Source organism: Ornithorhynchus anatinus, chromosome 9, assembly GCF_004115215.2.
Source record: "Ornithorhynchus anatinus isolate Pmale09 chromosome 9, mOrnAna1.pri.v4, whole genome shotgun sequence".
Taxonomy (NCBI): Eukaryota; Metazoa; Chordata; class Mammalia; order Monotremata; family Ornithorhynchidae; genus Ornithorhynchus; species Ornithorhynchus anatinus.
The window spans coordinates 34,666,148-34,685,249 of NC_041736.1; the positions used below are offsets into that span (position 1 = coordinate 34,666,148).

At 44.3% G+C, this 19,102-nt stretch overlaps 1 protein-coding gene across 1 annotated transcript in view; it reads left to right on the plus strand.

The window, feature by feature from the left end:
• The window catches only part of EVA1A (eva-1 homolog A, regulator of programmed cell death), a 274,987-nt gene that overhangs the window by 75,172 nt on the left and 180,713 nt on the right, over positions 1 to 19,102 (plus strand). The window contains exon 2 of the mRNA XM_029071948.2: positions 16,395 to 16,609. Within this exon, the coding sequence (XP_028927781.1) occupies positions 16,529 to 16,609 (81 nt within the window). The 5' untranslated portion in view covers positions 16,395 to 16,528. The remainder of the gene's footprint in view (positions 1 to 16,394; positions 16,610 to 19,102) is intronic.

Sequence of the window (19,102 nt, forward strand, 5' to 3'; positions counted from 1 at the left end):
CCAGCATGAAAACTACAATTCGCAGGACACCCCACAGACAGATTATGGGTGACCATAAACTGGACCTTCCTTTTTTTAATGGTATTTATTAAGCAGTGACTGTGTCTCAAACACTGTTCTACATGGTGGGGTAGGTACAAGTTAATTAGGTCGGACTCAATCCCTTTCCTTCATGGCACTACCAGTCTAAGGAGGGAGGACAGGTATTTAATCCTCATTTTACGGTTGATGAAATGGAGGCACAGAGAAGTTAAGTGACTTGCCCGAGGTCACACAGCAGACAGTAGGCAGAGTTGGGATTAGAATCCAGCTCCTTCTGACTCCCAGGTCCGTGATCTCTTCACTAGGTGGGACTGCTTCTCATTGGGTAAGAACAGTGGTTGGTCCCCTAAACCCAATGTTCTACGCATCTTGTAGTGTCAGCAAAATATATGTAGAAGTCAGAATGATGGTTTATGCACTTCCTGTGCATATTATTTGCAAGTATTATTGTGCACGCATGACAGTCCAGCTGCCCTATGTACTCCCAGATTTCTCTCCCCCTCCAAAAAAATTGTTGTCAGGTACTAACTTGGGCATTTTATGGGGCTTGGGCCAGGTGTGTACCAAGATGGGTTTCAGGATTCCAGCCCGACCTCTACATGTCAGGCCTCTCCCTTCATAACAAGTGGTAAATCCTCCGGACTGTAAACTCACTGTGGGCAGGGAATGTATCTATTATATTGTTATATTGTACTTTCCTAGTGCTTAGTATGGTACTTTACACACAGTAAGCACTCAGTAAATACGATGGACTGATTGGTAAATTTCCCTGCTCTTTTGGGGTGGTTTTGTGGAAGTATTTGGAGGCATGAATGCTGAAACAGAACCCTTAAAGTTTCCCATCTTTGCCGAGCTACTTGTGAAATCTGAGGCTTCTTGCCATTTTCCTCTTCCCTTAGACCTTCTGCACCTCTCAGCATTAGAACCCTGAGGTTCAGAGGTTCAGAGAGAGGTGTGGGGAGGAGAATAGAGCGGGAGTCCTCACATGAGTCTGAATTTCGATGGTTCCACTTTCTTCCTATAACAGTAACTTGTCAAGATGTTTCTTTCCTTTTTTAAAAAATAAATAAATAACCCCCTGCACCTTATTTTTGGTGCATTAGTCAATTGCCACATAAATGCTTGTCCATTAATTCACTGCCTTCCTGTCTGTCTTTCATCTCCTGGCTTTCAAAACATTCTCCTGTTTCACTTTCCACTCCCACCCCTCCTCCCCTCACTCCTTCTGCCTTTAGCTATTTTTAATGCAGTCTGGGTAAAGAAAGCCGCTTCAGGTCCTGTGTACTAAAGGGGCTTGGTCAACTGATGGAATAAATCATTTCACCCAAAGCTCAAAGCTTTGCCCATTGTCAAACAGCTCCTTGACCGCTTCACCCAGAAGGGGTCAGGAAGGGTTTAGGCAGACTGATTTTACCAAAGGTTATCACGGCAGAGATAACCAGCCAGTTCTCCTTTATCTCTTGGCAGATGGAGTAAAATTGAAGTTCTGAGGAACTCTTGACAGAATTGTAAGAGAGCAAGACAAGATATGGATAGAGAAGGGGAAATCCTCTTCTCTGATAGCTTCTGTACAATAGGCCAACCCGGACAGACCAGCGGAAGTGCCCAGAGGCAGGGTGTTGGACTAAATGGCCTGCCCAGATGGTTTCAAGCCATCTGGTTTAATGCTTTTCTTTAGTTTTCTCTAGCTGGTCTTCAGCCAGCCGTCTGAATGGCTTTCATACCGTAAGTCTGAATAAAAAAAAAAATATGGGCAGCTGGAACCCTGGGAGTCAAAGGATTAGTGTCCTGTCTTGGTTTCACAGTTCACAGGTCAGCTGCAAACACTTTGGATTGTAGAGGCAGGGGAGGAGAACTGCCTGCTTTTCCCAAGGGTTCAATTTTTGAAAAAAAAAAAAGTCTCAGCACGAGAAAGGATTATAAATTTTAGTTAAACAGAGGAAAGGTTGGGATCTGAAACTTTTATTTTTAAAGAAGCAGAAACGGAGGTGAGGTTTGTTTTCTTTTTTGGGGAAAAGGAAAATTTGCTTCTGGCTGTTTCCAGTGTTTCTGTTCTTACCTTGTTAACAAATTGGATGCACCTATCCAGTTACGGTGATTGACAGAAACGGGGTTATTAGTCCAGTGCAGGAGGAGAGATTTATAAAAAGTGCATGAAGGGATCAGATGGAGCTTAAAAAGCAGGAAGTCTCCTGATGATAATGATGGTATTTAAGCGCTTACTATGTGTCAAGCACTGTACTAAGCGCTGGGGTAGATACAAGATAATCGGGTTGGCTACTCAGGGGGCTTGATCAGCTATTTGAATAAATCATTTCAGCCAGAGCTGCAGAGGTAATGGGGTTGGTCATTCTCGCAGAGGAGAATTCTTTCTCTTCCCTTCCCTTTCTGCTAGACTTCAAGCTCCTAGTGGGCAGAGAATGTTGCATTACACTCTCGCAAGCATTTAGTACAGTGCTCTCCACACAGAAAAGGTTCAATAAATACCATTGATAGTTTGATTTCCTCACCTTGGGGGTAGAGGCCATGACTATTCAGAGATTAGTAATAATTAAAACTGTGATATCTGGTAAGCACTTACTCCATGACAAGAACCATAGGCATGGTAGGAATCTGACAAATATTTGCAAACAGCCAAACAAGAACTCTTCTTGCTGCTTTGATAATAATAATAGTAATAATTTTTAAAATGTGGTATTTAAGCACTTAGTACGTGACATGACCGGGAAGGAGGTAATAGCCTAAGAAGAGCCCTTCCCTACCTAAGCCCTCATTTCTCATACTGTCTCTCCCTTCTGCATTATGTGTGCACTTGGTTCTGTACCCTTTAGGCACTCAATCTTCACCCCACTGTCAGAACCTTCCGTATGTATCTGTAATTTATTTTAATGCCTGTCTCCCTGTCTAGATTGTAAACTCTCTGTGGGCAGGGAATGTGTCTACCAAACTTTGTTGTACTTGCCCAAGCACTTAGTACAGTGGACTCAATACTGGAATGGAATTCACTCTGTGGAAATATGGAGGGGATGGAGAGGATTCTTTTATAATTTATTTTTGTCAGCCTCAATAGGCGGTTGTCTAGGGTGTACAGAGAGTGCTCCTATTTGGCTGGGTTTGCTACATATTGACATTATAATAAATAACTTTAAGGTCTTTTAAGAACTCTTTTCAATTACCATCTCTAGGGCCTTACCACCTTGGTAATGAGGGAGAAGGGGAATGTTGGTCTTTTGCTACACTGTAAACTCCTTCAGAGAAGAGATCATGCATGCCACTCAACTGTGCTCTCCCTAGCACTTAAGAACAGTGCTGTGACTGCTGCAAGCTGTGCTCTCCCTAGCACTTAAGAACAGTGCTGTGACTGACTGGAAAAACAGGGAGGCAGAAAAAGGGGCATCGGTGTAGGAAGCCCTCCCAATCAGGCAGACCGAATGACCTAAGCCTATAAAATTTTTTTAAAGTTGCTAACTAAGACTCCAGAAGTTACCCTAGGGTTGGGAGCAGGGGAGATGAGGGGCCCTATGGATCCTCTTTAACACTAGTTCTTTTTGTTGCAGGCAGGGAATATGTCTACCAAGCCTGTTACATTGTACTCTCCCAAGTGCTTAGTACAGTGTTCTGCACAGTAAGTGCCCATTAGATACAGTTGATTGAATGTCCGTGTCACAGTGTTGTAGGTGAGCCTCGAAACACCATCATCAGCTCCCTTCCGCTCTCCCCACAAAGAAAGAAAACAGTATGAAAAATATCTGGAAGACTCGGTTCATTCATTCATTCAATCATATTTATTAAGCATTTACGGTGTGCAGAGCACTGTACTAATTGCTTGGGAAAGTACAATATGACAATAAACAGTGAAATTCCCAGCCCACAATGAGTTCACAGTCTAAAAAGGGAGAAACAGGCATCAATACCAATAAATAAAATTACAGATAAATACATAAATGCTGTGGGGCTGGGGGGCAGGGGGTTGGGGGAGAGCAAAGGGAGCGAGTCAGGATGATAGAGAAGGGAGTGAGAGATGAGAAAAAGTGGGGCTTAGTCTGGGAAGGTTATTGCTGGGATTTATTGTACCTCCCAAAGAAACTGTTTGCCACCCCAAGAGTAGCTTGTTTTTGAAGCAGAGAAATAATATTTGGCTTCCTTGGCAACAAAGGACCTAGAGACAATGGGCAGTCCTCTCTTGGAATGTATTAAGCCGTGCACTACACTCACCCCTCCCTGAGGACCACAAACAGCAGAAAGAAAGCCAGCCTGGAGAAACAATGCATTTGAAGGAGTTTGGGACTGAATGCTATTTGTACCAAAACAGAAGGGAAACAGTCATCGTGCCTATTAGGGTGAAAGAGGAAGGTTTCTTGAGGAGTGTTGTGTTCTCAAGGATTCCCTGTCTCCCAGTTGTAATTTTCCCTACAGTCAGTCCTAAGTGTTTCAAATTCTTCTCTCCTGGGTGCCTTTTTAGTTTAGTTACCTAGCTTTTTTTCAGTCTTTTCCTTTCTGTGAATGTCAGGGGGCTGAACGAAAACTTTAAATAATAAGAGGCCGCAGACACCTGTGAGAAAAACCTGGGTCGAGTGGTAGAAGGTAGGAATAATATAATCCCACTCTGCCACGGATTGCTGATACACCTCTGGCGAGTCACCTGACACCTCTGCATCTGATTTCCCTCAGCTGTCACCTGGTGCTAATAAAGTCTGCCTGTTTCCTATCTCCTAGAGATATCGTGGAGATCTAATGAGATAACTTGTGAAAGGGCTTTGGGAACATAAAAGCATTATGCAAATTAAAGGTATTATCCGGCTCTTTCTCTAAGTATAAGCTTGTTCTGCTCGAGGCGATAAAGCCTTCTGTTTGGAGTGGAAGAGGAGGAATTCTTGGCTGTGATTTTGGGCAACTGACTCTTCTCCGTGCTTTTCGCCCTTCCTCTCCTATGAGACAGCACGTGGGCTAGAACGTTGGTGCACGTCTGAAATACCACCTTGAACTACCTTGAACCACCCATTCCCTTAAGAGAAACTCACTTAAAGGCTTGCACCCACTAAACTGTGATCTCTAGGCATCAAGTCTATCAGGTCTGTTGTAGTGGACTCTCCCAAGTGCTTAATGCAATGCTCAGCACACGGTAAGTACTCCATAAATACCATTGATGGATTACAGCATTCTGAGCAGGTGGGAAGGGAGCAGTACTATCTGGGTGAGAGCTTTGATTTGATATGTCTGAAGCTAAGACTTGGCCATCTTCACCTGGATCCGGAGATAGAGGGAGGACTAGATTTAAGGCTTCTTGACTTCTTGAGCGAGTCATTCCTCACCAAGTCTGCTGCCTCCATAGACGTTTGAAAGTGAGTGTCTTGTGGGGTCGGGGGGCTTGTCAGAGAAATGCAGGGGTTTCATTTCCAGAAATTCTTTCTGTGGTTTGGATTTCTCACGTGGTAATAAGCTTGGCTTCCCCAAGTGACCTCGGGCAAGACATCTAACTTGTGTGCCTCAGGTTCCCTCATCTGTAAAATGGGGATTAAGACTGTGAGTCCTATAGGGATTGTGTCCAACCCGATTATCTTGTATCTACCCCAGTGCTTAGAACAGTGCCTGTCACATAATGAGAGTCTAACAAATACCATAATATTATTATTATGGGAGACTATGTGGGAATGGTTTGCAAGGTGGGGCGGCACAGAACCAAGGCACAGCCTGTTTTGTGAGAGCCAAGTGAAAATGTTTAATCCTAGAAAATGCTGTGGAGCTCCTATTTAGATCATCTTTTCTTTTAGTGTGTTGTTTTGGCCCTTACCTTTTCCAGGGTCTTTGCCATAATCGGAGTATAAGAGAATCCTGAACTCTTCTCATGGGGTCAGAGTGAGTGTACTCCCTTCTCTAATGTGCTCTCTCCAATGCTTAGTACAGTGTTCTCTCTGCATGGTATAAGTGCTCAGTAAGTATCAATGATTGATTGTTCTCTTAGGGAAACTGGCAGAAGTGAGTAGAGGTTTTACTCTCACACCTTCTCCCTACTCCCCCACTATTCCGTCTTCCTTGTTTTTGACTTTCTCCTCCCAGTTTCTACCCCTTTCCAACTTTTCTTTTCATTTTCTCCTTTTCTCTCCTATTTTCTCCCCCCCCCCCCCCATCTCCTCGAGTGGCTTTGTAGCTCTTCTGCTCCCTCCCCCTACTACCCCTCTCTGCTTTGTTTCCTTTTCTCCTTTTCACTTTCTCCTCATTGTGTCTCCTCTCCCTTGGGGCTCATAAAACCTCCAGAGCCTGGATGTGCTGGTGGAACTGGGGTCACTAGGAGGTCAGAATGCAGCTACCATTACATGCCCTTTGGAGAGAAGAACAAAACCCCTACTATTTCTTCCCACATTGCCTGTGTCCTGAGCTTGAAACAGTGAGCAGCTCCCAGATCCGAGACCATGAAAGTTATTGAAGCAGAGACCACCGGATGTCCAAATCTTAGTGATCCGTGTAGGTTGAGTCTTCGGTTAAACTAAAAGAAACAACTTCTCCTCCGGATGCCTCTCAATCCCCAGTTTTTACCACATGGAGCTCGCAATCCAAACATCTTCAATTATTTTTATGGTATTTGTTAAGCGCTTACTGTGGGCCAGGCACTGTTCTAAGTGGTGGGGTACAGAGAAGCAGTGTGGCTCAGTGGAAAGAGCCCGGGTTTAGGAGTCAGGGGTCATGGGTTGTAATCCCGGCTACGCCACCTGTCAGCTGTGTGACTTTGGGCAGGTCACTTGACTTCTCTGTGCCACAGTTCTCTCATCTGTAAAATGGGGATTAAGACTGTAAGATGACGTGGGACAACCTGATTACCCTGATTACCCCAGTGCTTAGAACAGTGCTTGGCACATAGTAAGCTCTTAACAAATACCAACATTATTATTATTATTATTATCATTATTACAAGCTAATCAAATTGGACACAGTCCGTATCCCAACATGGGGCTCACAGTCTTAATCCCCATTTTGCAGATGATGTAATTGAGGCACAGAGAAGCTAAGTGACTTGCCCAAGGTCACACAGCAGACAAGGGCTGGAAGCAGGATTGAAACCCACGTCCTTCTGACTCCCAGGGATGGCCTAATGGATAAAACATGGGCCTGGGATCTAATCCCAGCTCCTCCACTTATCTGCTGTTAAGCTGATCTGCTGAGAAGCAGCGTGGCTCAGTGGAAAGAGCATGGGCTTTGTAGTCAGGGCTCATGAGTTCGAATCCCAGCTCTGCCACTTGTTGGCTGTGTGACTGTGGGCAAGTCACTTAACTTCTCGGTGCCTCAGTTCCCTCATCTGTAAAATGGGGATTAAGACTGTGAGCCCCACGTGGGACAACCTGATTCCCCTATGTCTACCCCAGCGCTTAGAACAGTGCTCGGCACATAGTAAGCGCTTAACAAATACCAACATTATTATTATTATTGCTGTTTGACCTTGGGCTCATCACTTAAGGTAACTGAGGCCTAGAGAATTTATCTGTAAATGGGGATTGACTATGACTCCTATGTGGGACAGGAACTGTTCAACTCAATTTTATTGTATCTAACCCAGTGCTTAGTTTCAGTGCCTGGCACATAGTAAGTGCTTAACAAATATTTTAAAAACCCCACTAAACAAATGGAAAAAACCAAAAACAGGCTGACCTATCTTCTTCTGGCATCTTCTAACTACTTGCTGTTAGTTTGGGTAACATCTAAAGAAGTGAAAGCTGACCTCCCTGCCCTCAAGTAGCCTTTCAGCTAATAGGAAGAGAAGAAACCCAGATTTCCAAGTCTATACCGGCAAAAGAGTGACAGAATATATGCAGATGAAAACTGTGTAAGTGGATAGTAGAGAAGCATTGTAAGGAGCTTCTGTTGGATGTGGAGGTGGATAGGCAAACCACTGAAGGTTCTTGAGTGAAGAAACATGGATTGACTGGTGTTGTAAAAGAGTGATCTGGGCAGCCAAGTGAAGTATGGATTGGAGTGTGGAGAGACAGGAGGTAGGGAGGTCAGCAAGGAGGCTGATGCAATAATTCTCTCTTTTTCTCTCTCTCTCTTTCCCTCCCTCTTTGTATTCTCTGGGAAGCAACAGCAGCTGGAGACTAGCTTGCAGCAAGAGGAAGGTAGCCCCCACCAAGCTTAGTACCACAGAGCACCTTAGGGTACCCCAGTTCCTTGGGTTGGATGAGAATGGCCAACCTGTGAACTCTGTTCTACAAAACAAGACTCCTCATCTTCCCACCCAAACCTTGTCCACCTGCTCTGACTTTCCCATTGCCGTAGGCGACATCACCATCCTCCCTGTACCACAAGCCTCTAACCTTGGCGCTATCCTCGACTCATCTCTCTCATTCGACCCACATATCCAATCCGTCACTAAATCCTGTCAGCTCAACCTTCACAACATCGCTAAAATCTGCCCTTTCCTCTTCATCCAAACTGCAGCCATGTTAATACGAGCACATATTATCCTACCTTGATCACTACATCATCCTCCTTGCTGACCTCCCAGCCTCCTGTGTCTCCCCACTCGGTAGCGTAGCTTAGTGGATAGAGCATGGACCTTGGAGTCAGAAGGACCTGAGTTAAAATCTTGGCTCCTCCACTTGACTGCTATGTGACCTTGGACAAGTCTCTTAACTTCACTCTCTGCCTCAGTTTTCATCATCTGTAAAATGGGAATAAAGACTGTGTGCCCCAGGTGGGACAGGGACTGTATCCGACCTGATTAGCTTGTAACTACCCCAGCACTTAGTATAGTGCCTGGCACATAGTAAGAGCTTAATCAATACCATAAAACAAAAATGTGTAGACAGTACAGGAGGTCATTACTAGCTCCCTTTTCAGCCACACTTGCGTCTGTGGCTACGACCTCACCCGTCAGTACCATTGCTTCGACAAGGAAGGCTAGCTCTGAGTGTGTGGTTATGTAATTAAAATGCCAGATAAATGTATTTTGTTCAGGGTTTATTTCTTGCAAGCCCAGAACATTAACTACTGGGTAATTGTTTCCTAAAGGCACATCTGCTTAGTTTTAGGTGGGGAAAATCCTGGGAAGCCCTTTCTGAACATTGGTGGGAACGTGCTTTTGATCTTAGTATCCCTTTCACTCGAATATTTTGCATGGAATGTTTGAATACACAATGGTATACTGAACAGTATCAGGTGAAACTGGGAATGCCAAGCAGTCGTTTTTCAAGTACCATCTTCAAGTGGCGGCCCAGGGAATGGACAGGTAGCTGATTGGCCTCCTCTTGGCTCTAATCAGGCTGGAATGCATTGAAGAGCAGAGGCCGTTCCCCCCTCATCAGCAACGAGGAGAGCATTTCAGAGTTGGCAAAAACATGTCAATGCCCTTAGCAGGTCTCTTCCCACTGGGGATGAAGAGCTGCCAAAAAAACATTTCTTCTGCACTGATGTGAACGCATGGCTTGAGCTCCAAAATTTGATAGTCACCAGTGCAATTAGTGGCGGAAGGAAAACCAAAGCTCTTGGATCAGCTGGTCTGCAGTCAATAATAAAAAATAATAATGACTGTGGTATGTGTTAACAAGTACCACAATGATTATTATGTCTGAGCAGCGTGGCCTACTGGATAGAGCACAGGCCTGGGAGTCAAAAGGTCATGTGTTCTAATCCCGGCTCCACCATTTGTCTGCTGTGTCATTTTAGGCAAGTCACTTAACTTTTTTGTGCCTCAGATATGTCATTTGTAAAATTGGGATTGGCACTGTGAGCCCCACATGGGACAGGGACTGTGTCTATCCTGATTTGCTTATATCCACCCTAGTGCTTAGTACAGTGCCTTGCACATGGTAAGTGCTTAAATATTACAATTATCATTATTATTATGCTGTGGTTTTTGTTAATCGCTTACTATGTGCCAAGCACTCTATTAAGTGCTGGAGTAGATACAAGATGATTAGGTCCCACATGAGACTCACTGTCTAAGTAGGAGGGAGAATCGGTGTTGAATCCCCATTTTGCAGTGCAAAAACTGAGGCCCAAAGAAGTGAAGCGATTCGCCCAAGGTCACACGGCAGGAAAGTGGCGGAGCCGGATTAGAAGCCAGATCCTCTGATTCCCAGGCCCATGCTCTTTCCACTACCTGATCTCCATCCTCCTTAAATTGTGAGTCTTTTGGGCAGGGACTGTGTCCCACCTGATTAACTCCAGGGCCTATTCTTGGAGGAGAAGTATATGTCAGTTCTGGTTAGGGTCTGAACTTTTGGAACGCTGCGGGGAGAAGATTCCACTATTACCACCGTGCTGAGTACAGAAGCTGTGATGGGATCTCTCGGCTCTCCTTTGCCAGTAAGCCTCCGGCTGGAATTGGGATGATTTCTGAGTTGTTCAGTCACTCCCAGAATTGCAACCGGCTTCAGTCCATGGCTGATAGGTTTTGTTTGCTGCTTTTGCATTTATAGTTATCATTCCTCTGTGTCTCTTCCCCAACCCCTCTCCCCGTTATTCTTAGATGGTCGCCCCTTGAGCGTTCAAGGACCGTGCCTGATTCTCATCCGTGTACTTTTTACCTGGGCTTACTACAGTGTTTTGCCCTCAGAAGATGGTTAATAAATATAATTGCTACTACATGTCAGTTGCTAGAGAAATTCTGAGTTCAAAGTTAAGATCTCTATTTTTCGTTTATAAATTTTTCAAAATTCTTTTGCAGTCCTGGGCCCTGGCAATTACTAAACAAATTTGGCTGGATGAAGTGTTCATCACCATGATCATTCAATCATTTTTACTGAGCACTTAATGTGTGCAAAACACTGTACTAAGCACTAATAGTAATTGTGGTATTTCATTAATTTAGTTGTATTTATTGAGCACTTAGTGTGTGCAGAGCACTGTTCTAAGCGCTTGGGAAACTAGAAAACAAAAATAAACCATGACATTCCCGGCCCAAAATGGTAAGTGCTTCTAAGGTGCTGAGCACTGTACTGAGCACTGGGGTAGATTCAAGATAACCAGGGCCTACATGGGGGGTCCCCATCTAATATTTCTGCTACATCTAACTTTACAGGATGTGGTCTGATCCTTTTCCCATTATCAGTGAAGTACATGGTTAAGTACAGGTCTTGTTCTTTTCAACTTCTTCGATGCAGCCATGAGAAGCCGAGTGCCCTAGTGGGTAGAGCACGGGCCTGGGATCAGAGGAACTGGGTTCTAATCCCAACACTGCCACTTGTCTGCTGTGTGACCTTGGGCAACTCACCTAACTTTTCTGTACCTCAGTTCCCTCATCTGCAAAATGGGGATTCGATACCTGTTCTCCCTCCTACTTGGACTATGAGCCCCACATGGGACCTGATTATGTGTTGTATATACCCAAGTGCCTAGTAGAATACTTGGCATATAGCAAGTGCTTACCAAATACTATTATTATACCTATTATCATTATCATACGTGTTGGGCAGGAATTGTCTCCATCTGCTGCCGAATTGTACATTCCAAGCGCTTAGTACAGTGCTCTGCACACAGTAAGCCCTCAATAAATACGATTGAATGAATATAACATGATTTAATAAAATGTGAGGGTGCAGTCAGGAATCCACCAGTGCTTTTTGCCCCATAGACACTTCACCTCAATCAGTCAGGCCAACACCGGTAATTATTAAGTGCTTACTTTGTGCAGGGCATTGTACTGAGCACCTGAGAGAGTACAGTACAGTTGCTGGACACGATCCCTACCCTCAAGTGCTTACGATCTTAGAGTTTAACACTTCCTGGATGTTGGATTGAGGAGGAGTGTGGTCTCGCGGAAAGGTTTGCTGGGAGTCAGCAAACCTGAGTTCGAATCCTGCCTATGCACAGTACATGGCACATCATAAAGTGCTTAATGAATGCCACAGTTAATATTATTTGTAGTTCTTCAAAATATCGCTAAATCTTCCTCCTCTAGGACTAGGCACATAAGCACTATATCGTGGAATCACGTTCCCCTTCACAGTAGTTTTATCTGAATTCATGGTGGGGGGAAAAAAAAATCACCGAACAATTCATGCCTGCTCCAGTTCTTCTTAAACCACAGTAGAAGTTTTAGAGACAGGAAAGAGAAGAAAAATAAGGGAAAGACAGATTGGGTCCTATCTATATCACAGATTGGGTCTGATCTATATCCTTTCCTATTTATGCATGCTCTGGTAAGTACACACAGAGAAACCCACAAACCAACTTCCATAAATATCCATTTTTTCTCGGGCTGGAGCACACGTGCTCACAGATCACCTGGAGGAGAAAGAAGCCGCCCATTCCTCAGTAGCTACAGAGAGAGTGCAGAGATCCATCCTGAATTTAACAGCTTTGCAAGATTTACAGTTTAGCCAGTGCTAAATCCACCTGGATTGTTCCAGTCTTCAAGAGGGAAAGTAGTCCTTCTGGATCTTGGGAGATTTTGTTGCCCAAATAGATCTCCTTCACTCTTTTCCTTTGATAGTAATTCTATTCTATTGTAATTGTGTTCTATTGTGTTGAATTGTGATTTTCCCTGCAATAAGAGCCTGTGTGCTTCTACAGTCAGTCTCTCGAAATGGGTTGCGTGATGCTTTTGAGAGGTAGGATGACTCTGAATAGCCTTTCCAGAAAAAAAGTAACTTGAGAAAAGTGGTTCTCTGCCTGTTTCTCAGTGAATTGTTCATCAGGGCTTAATTTAGAACTTCAGCTGGAAGATGACAACCCAGAGTGGAGCCATCTTTTTTCTTTAAAGGCATTTGTTATTTGCTCACTAAGTGGCCAGTACGAAGCACTGGGGTAGATAAAAGTTCATCAGGTTGAGCACAATCAATGTCCCACATGGGGCTCACCATCTTAATCCCCATTTTACAGGTGTGTAACTGAGGCACAGAGAAGTGAAGTGACTTGCCCAGGGTCACTCAACAGTCAAGTGACAGAATCAGAATTAGAACCCAGATCCTTCTGATTCCCAGGCCTGTGCACTGTCCACAAGACCATGCTGCTTCTCTTTGGGATTTGCTTTGTCGATTTACAAGATGCGGTTCATAATGGCTTACTGGTATATGTACATTTCTCCTTCTGTGTTTAGTGGGTGCAGCTAGACTGGAAATTAAAGCAGTATGTAACCCCTAAATGTAGAATTATTGGTCAGTGAACCAAATCTTTGGTCATTCTCCTCAGTGTGGTTTTCTGACCTAATGAAGAAATTTCACTTTAGGTTTGGAAGTTGACCCATCTCAAACTACCAAAAACATTCAAGTTCATAGTGAATCAGTCTCTTGTTCTATGGAAAAAAAAATCCACTAAAATCTATGGAACGATTCAAACATTCTCTGTCCCTCCCCTGCAAATGCTTGGTGCTAAGCCCATAGAAGTGCACGGAAGCAGCAGTTAAAATACCCTTAAAGATTGTGTAGGATGCTGGAATGCAATCTTCGGCCTGGGTGCAGAAGCGATATCGACAAGTGTGGTTCTCCCTCTCGCCTTCCGTAAGGAATGGCTTCTGAGAATCAGGGAAAAGACCCTGATTTGACTCCCAGGGCCAGCGGAGGGATGGGTGAGCAACTTGTGCTGTTTGTTGAGGACTACCTCGATTTTGGGAGGAGAAGCCAGGATAAACTACATCTCCTGAGGTTGCCCCCTCCTCACTTCAGATCTGAACCTAAAGATACTTCCTCTTCCTAAGTTGTTCAGCTTCCTGCCTTTCTTCATTCAGTAACAATAATAATAATAATTGTGGTATTTAAATGCTTACTATGTTCCAGGCACTGTGTTAAGCATTGGGGTAGATAGGTTGGACACAGTCCCTGTCCCACATAGGGCTCACATTCTTAATCCCCATTTTACAGATGAGGTAACTGAGGCCCAGAGAAGTGAAGTGACATGCCCAAGGTCACACAGCAGACAAGTGGCAGAGCTGGGATTAGAACTCTATCCATTAGGCCATGCTTCTCAATACTATTTATTGAGCACTTACTAGGTGCAGAGCACTGTACTAAGCAGATGGGAGAGTACAGAATTAGAATTGATAGACACGTTCTCTGCCCCCAGTCAGTCTAGAAGAGGAGACAGGCATTAATATAAAGAAATAAATTATGGATATGTACATGAGTGCTCTGAGACTGAGGGAGGGTTGGATAAAAGGTACAAATCCAAGGGCAAGGGCGATGCAGAAGGGGGTGGGAGAAGAAAAAATGAGAGCTTAATCAGGGAAGCCCTCTTGGAGGAGTTGTGTCTTCAGTAAGCCCTTGAATGAGGCTTTGCTATCACATTATTCTGAGTCTGGGGGAGATTATTGTGATTTTTGCCCCCTCTGCTGAAGGGGCCATTTGGGTGTTGGAAGTAGGGCTGTGAGGGATGGGCTCTCACTAGGACTAGGTTGAAAAGGTTCAACCTTGGCTAGGAGTTCACCAGATAATCAGTAGCTGCAGGCATTGAACTTGGCCCTCTAAAGTGTAAACTTGTTGTGGACCGGGGATGTGTCTGTTGTATTGTTGTGTTGTACTCTCCCAAGCGCTTAGTAGAAGGCTCTGCACACAGCGCTCAATAGGTACGATTGACTCAGCTTCTGGGCTTTCTGTCAAAGCTGTGTCTGCTGAGGGATAGAACCGGTTCCCTGGAAGGAGGAGGGAGAAAGCGAACGGCCCCAGAACTCTGAGAAGGAAAATGGAATTCAAGTTCAATAACTGGTTCCCCACCTCCTCGGCCCCCAGAATGGAAAAGGAGTTGGTTTTGGAATCTGCTTGTTTTAATTTTTTTTAATAGTATTTGTTAAGCTCTTACTATTTGCCAGGCACTATATTAAACGGGGTGGATACAAGCAAATTGGGTTGGATACAGTCCCTGTCCCACGTGGGGCTCACAGTCTTATCCCTGTGCCTTAGTTTCCTCAACTGTAAAATGGGGATTAAATCCAACTCCCCCTTACTTAAACTGTGAGCCCAAAGTGGCTCACAGTCCAGTCTGATTAATTTGTATGTATCCCAGTGTTTAGAAAAGTGCTGGACACATAGTAAACACTTAACAAACACCATAATGATAAGTAGGCGGGTAATAATCTATAAAATGTAATAACATGTAAAATGTGACGAATGACTGGTTTAAAGGAAGGAATGGAAAAGACAAACCAGTTGTGCTTTCCTCCAATGTTAAAGTGCGCACAGATAAGATTTGTGTATCTGTGTGATTAACTTGGGAGTTGGGGAATTGGAGATGCCATAAACTTTCACTTTATCAATCAGTAGTATTTATTGAGCTCTTGCTCTGTGTAGAACACTTTACAAAGCAGTTGGGAGAGTACAGTGCAGGTAAAAAGACTTGATCCTTGCTGTCAAGGACCTTAGAATCTAGTGTGAGAGACAGACATTAAAACAAGTAGCAGGCCTGAGGAAGCAAAATAACTTAAAGGAAGCAGCATGCCCTAGTGGATAGAGCAAGGGGCCTGGAAGTCAAAAGGAACTAGGTTCTAATCCCGGCTCCACCACTTGTGTGCTGTGACCTTGGGCAAGTCACTTCTCTGGGCCTCAGTTACCTCCTCTGTAAATTGAGGTTTAAGATTGTGAGCCCTACATGGGACAGGGTGATTAACTTGTATCTACCCCAGTGCTTAGTACAGTACCAGACACATTAAGCACTTAATAATAATTATGGAATTTAAGCACTCTATCGGCTGAGCACCGTTCTAAGCACTGGGCAGATGCAAGGTAATTAGGTTGTCCCACGTGGGGCTCACAGTCTTAATCCTCATTTTCCAGATGAGGTAACTGAGGCACAGAGAAGTGAAGTGGCTTGCCCAAGGCCACCCAGCAGATAAGTAGCAGAGCCGGGATTAAAACCCATGTCCTCTGACTTCCAAGCCCCTGCTCTTTCCACTGAGCCGTGCTGCTTCTCAAATACCATGCTGCTTTACAAATACAATGAAGAAGAAGAAAAAGGATATGTACATAACTGATAAGGGGGCAGGGTAATCCTTTGCAGTTTTTAAGGTGTGGGGAGATGGGCAAAAAACAATGTTCTAAAACCTGGGCTAGCAAACAGACTTGAAAAATGGACTTTCTAGCCCAGAGGGAACCAAATTAAAAATATCATTTCTCTTTTAAAGGTTATTTTTCACTCACTAAATTTGGTTGCAATCTCTGACTCTTTCTCTGGCTATAAAATGGGGATAATGCATTCCAATGCTGTGCCTCAGAAAATTCAAGACCGAGAGACTTTAAGGGACTTAATACGCTTGTCGGATACTTTGGTTGTGTGATTTTCAGAAAGAGGACTAAAGGCCTTCCATAGCTTATGAGAAAAACAAATAGTTGCTTTAATATCATAAAATGCCCTATTAACATTACCCCAAAATAAAGACGAGACAGAAACGCCCTAAGGTGGAAAGTGTTGACTTTTAATTTTTCGTCTGGTAGGTTATATATCCAAAGTGTTGAAGAACTACACAGAACATGCCTGCGATGGGGAATACACCTCACTGAGGTGTCCTCACAGAACCACTATTAGCATCCAGTCTTCGTTTTATGGACGAAATCTCCCCAGCCACCAGATGTGCCCATCCAGATACCCACAACACTACGCCATCTCTTTCAAGGAAGATGTTTCCTGTGCCGTCAGCACATCCCTCCAGGTAATGCCCCAGGCTGGGGCAGTTTGGTGTCCGATGCTGCAGATTGTCACCTTGATTGTCAGGCCTCCTACATTTTCATTCTTTTTCCTCAGTCTCCCCTTCAAAGGATTTCCCAGTCAGGCGGTATATGAGCGCAAGGCAGGGTTACCATTGTTAAACATAATAATATCAATAATAGTGATACTTGTTGAGTGCTTATTGGGTGCCAGGCATTGTGTTGAGCGCTGGGGTAGCTATAACAAGATAATCAGTTTGGATACTGTCCCTGTCCCACGTGGGACTCACTGCCTAAATCCCCATTTTCTAGATGAGGGAACTCAGGCACAGAGAAGCCAGGTGACTTGACCGAGGTCACACGGCAGATAAGCAGGGGAGCTGAGATTGGAATCCAGGCCTTTCTGATTCCCAAGCCCATGCTCTATCCACTAGTCCATGCTTTTTCTCTTGCTTCCCACGCATGTGTGTGTGTGTTTGTGTTTCTAGTGGATTAGTATGTGATTCTAGTAGGGATTATGACCGTGAGCCCCACGTGGGACAGGGACTGTGTCCAGCCCGATTTGCTTGTAGCCATCCCAGCGCTTAGTACAGTGCCTGGCACATAGTAAGTGCTTAACACCTACCATCATTATATTATTATTATTAGCACCCAGGCTCTCCTCCTAGGATTCAGGGCTGGGTGGGTGGTGGGGGATGTTGGGAAGGGACCTTCTCCCAGGGGAGGGGGTGGTAATGGGGGTTTTTCTGAACGTTGGTTTGTGTTTGGTTCTGAGTCTTAATAATAATTATGGTATTAAGCACTTATTTCGTGCAAAGCATTGGTTCTAGGCATTGGGGAAGATGCAAGTCATTCATGTTAGAGTCCCTGTTCCACCTGAGGCTCACACTCTTAATCCCCATTTTTATAGATGAGGTAACTGAGGTCCAGAGATTTTAAGTGACTTGCCCAGGGTCACATAGCAGATGTGTGGCAGATCTGGGATTAGAACTCAGGTCCTTCTGACTACCAGGCCTGTGCTCTATCTACTAAGCCACGCTACTTCTCCCTTTTACAGATGAGGTAACTGAGATAGACCTGAAGTGACATGCCCAAGGACACAGAGCAGACAAGTGGTAGAGGTGAGATTAGAACGCAGGTCCTCTGACTCCCAGACCCATGTTCTTTTCACTAGGTCATGCTGATTCTTAGACCTTGCAGGTCTGTCAACAATAACTGAGTTCAGCTTTCATGCCCACCCTAAAACATAATAATTGTGGTATTTGTTAAGCATGTACTTTGTGCTAAGACACCGTTCTAAGTGCTGGGGTGGATACAAAGTAAATAGGTCTAGCGCAGTCCCTGTCTCACATGGGGTTCACAGTTAAAGTAAGAGGGAGAGCTGATATTGAATCCCCATTTTACAGATGAAGGAATTGAGGCACAGAGAAGTTAGGTGACTTGCCCATAGTCACACAGTAGATAAGGGGCAGAGCTGGTCCCAAGTTCCACTAGGCCATGCTTCCTGAAATAAATATGAAATGAGTAAAATTCCTACACAGGTGTACTCTTTAATAATAAAAAAAGTATTGGCCACAGTTTTCTCTTTCACAAATGTGTAATGAGCTCTTTGAAAGGAGTTATGTGGCCTATTCATTCAGTAATATTTATCAGGCGCCTACTATGTGTGCAGAGCACAGTTTAAGATCTTAGGAGAGTACAATAAAAGCAAAAGACATCGTTCCTGACCCTGTCGAGTTCCCAGTTTAATGGGGGAGACAGGTGGAAATTCTAGAGGAGCAGTGGAACCTGGAGAAAAAATCATGTATACAACTGGTGACAAGAAGAAAATGGGGAAAATGAATGCATAATGCAGGTGGACAAATCAATATTGTTTGATTCCTTAGCCCAGTTAGCCTTCTAGAACTCTCCCTAAGACTCCCCGCCTTGTGATAATAGAGTTGGGAAATGAAATTAGCTACTCCTGTCACCGCCTGGTTGTGGATCATCAACTGTGGTGTTGACATTTCCAGTCTCCCTGTACTCTTTGCCAGCAATGTGGCTAATTCCATGAGAGAAAGTCCAGGAGGGCCTCTCCCTCTCTTCCCCCAACCCTCCCCCACCCCCATACATACACACACAAAAGCAGGGATTCCCTGAGGAAAAGGTGTCACATATCCAAAGGAAATGCCACACCGGCAGTGTTAACAGGCCTGTCACTAATCACTGCTAATCCTGGAGAGGGGTGAAAAGGACAGACACCCAGTGAAGGGAAAAGCCCAAGGGTATCTGTGTATTTTTTTTTTTTAAGAAGACTTTTTCTGATGAGGCAAGTACACGTTTTGTGATGCTAGGCTCTTTTTGATGGGTTTAGAGATGGCGTCCTAGACATCCTTTGAGAAGAAGAGAAATAAATGTCACTGTTTAGGTGAAAAATGGCCATAACTAGAACAGTGCTGGGAAATCAATCAGTGGTTTTTATTGAGCGCTTACTGTGTGAAAGCACTGTACTACGGCGC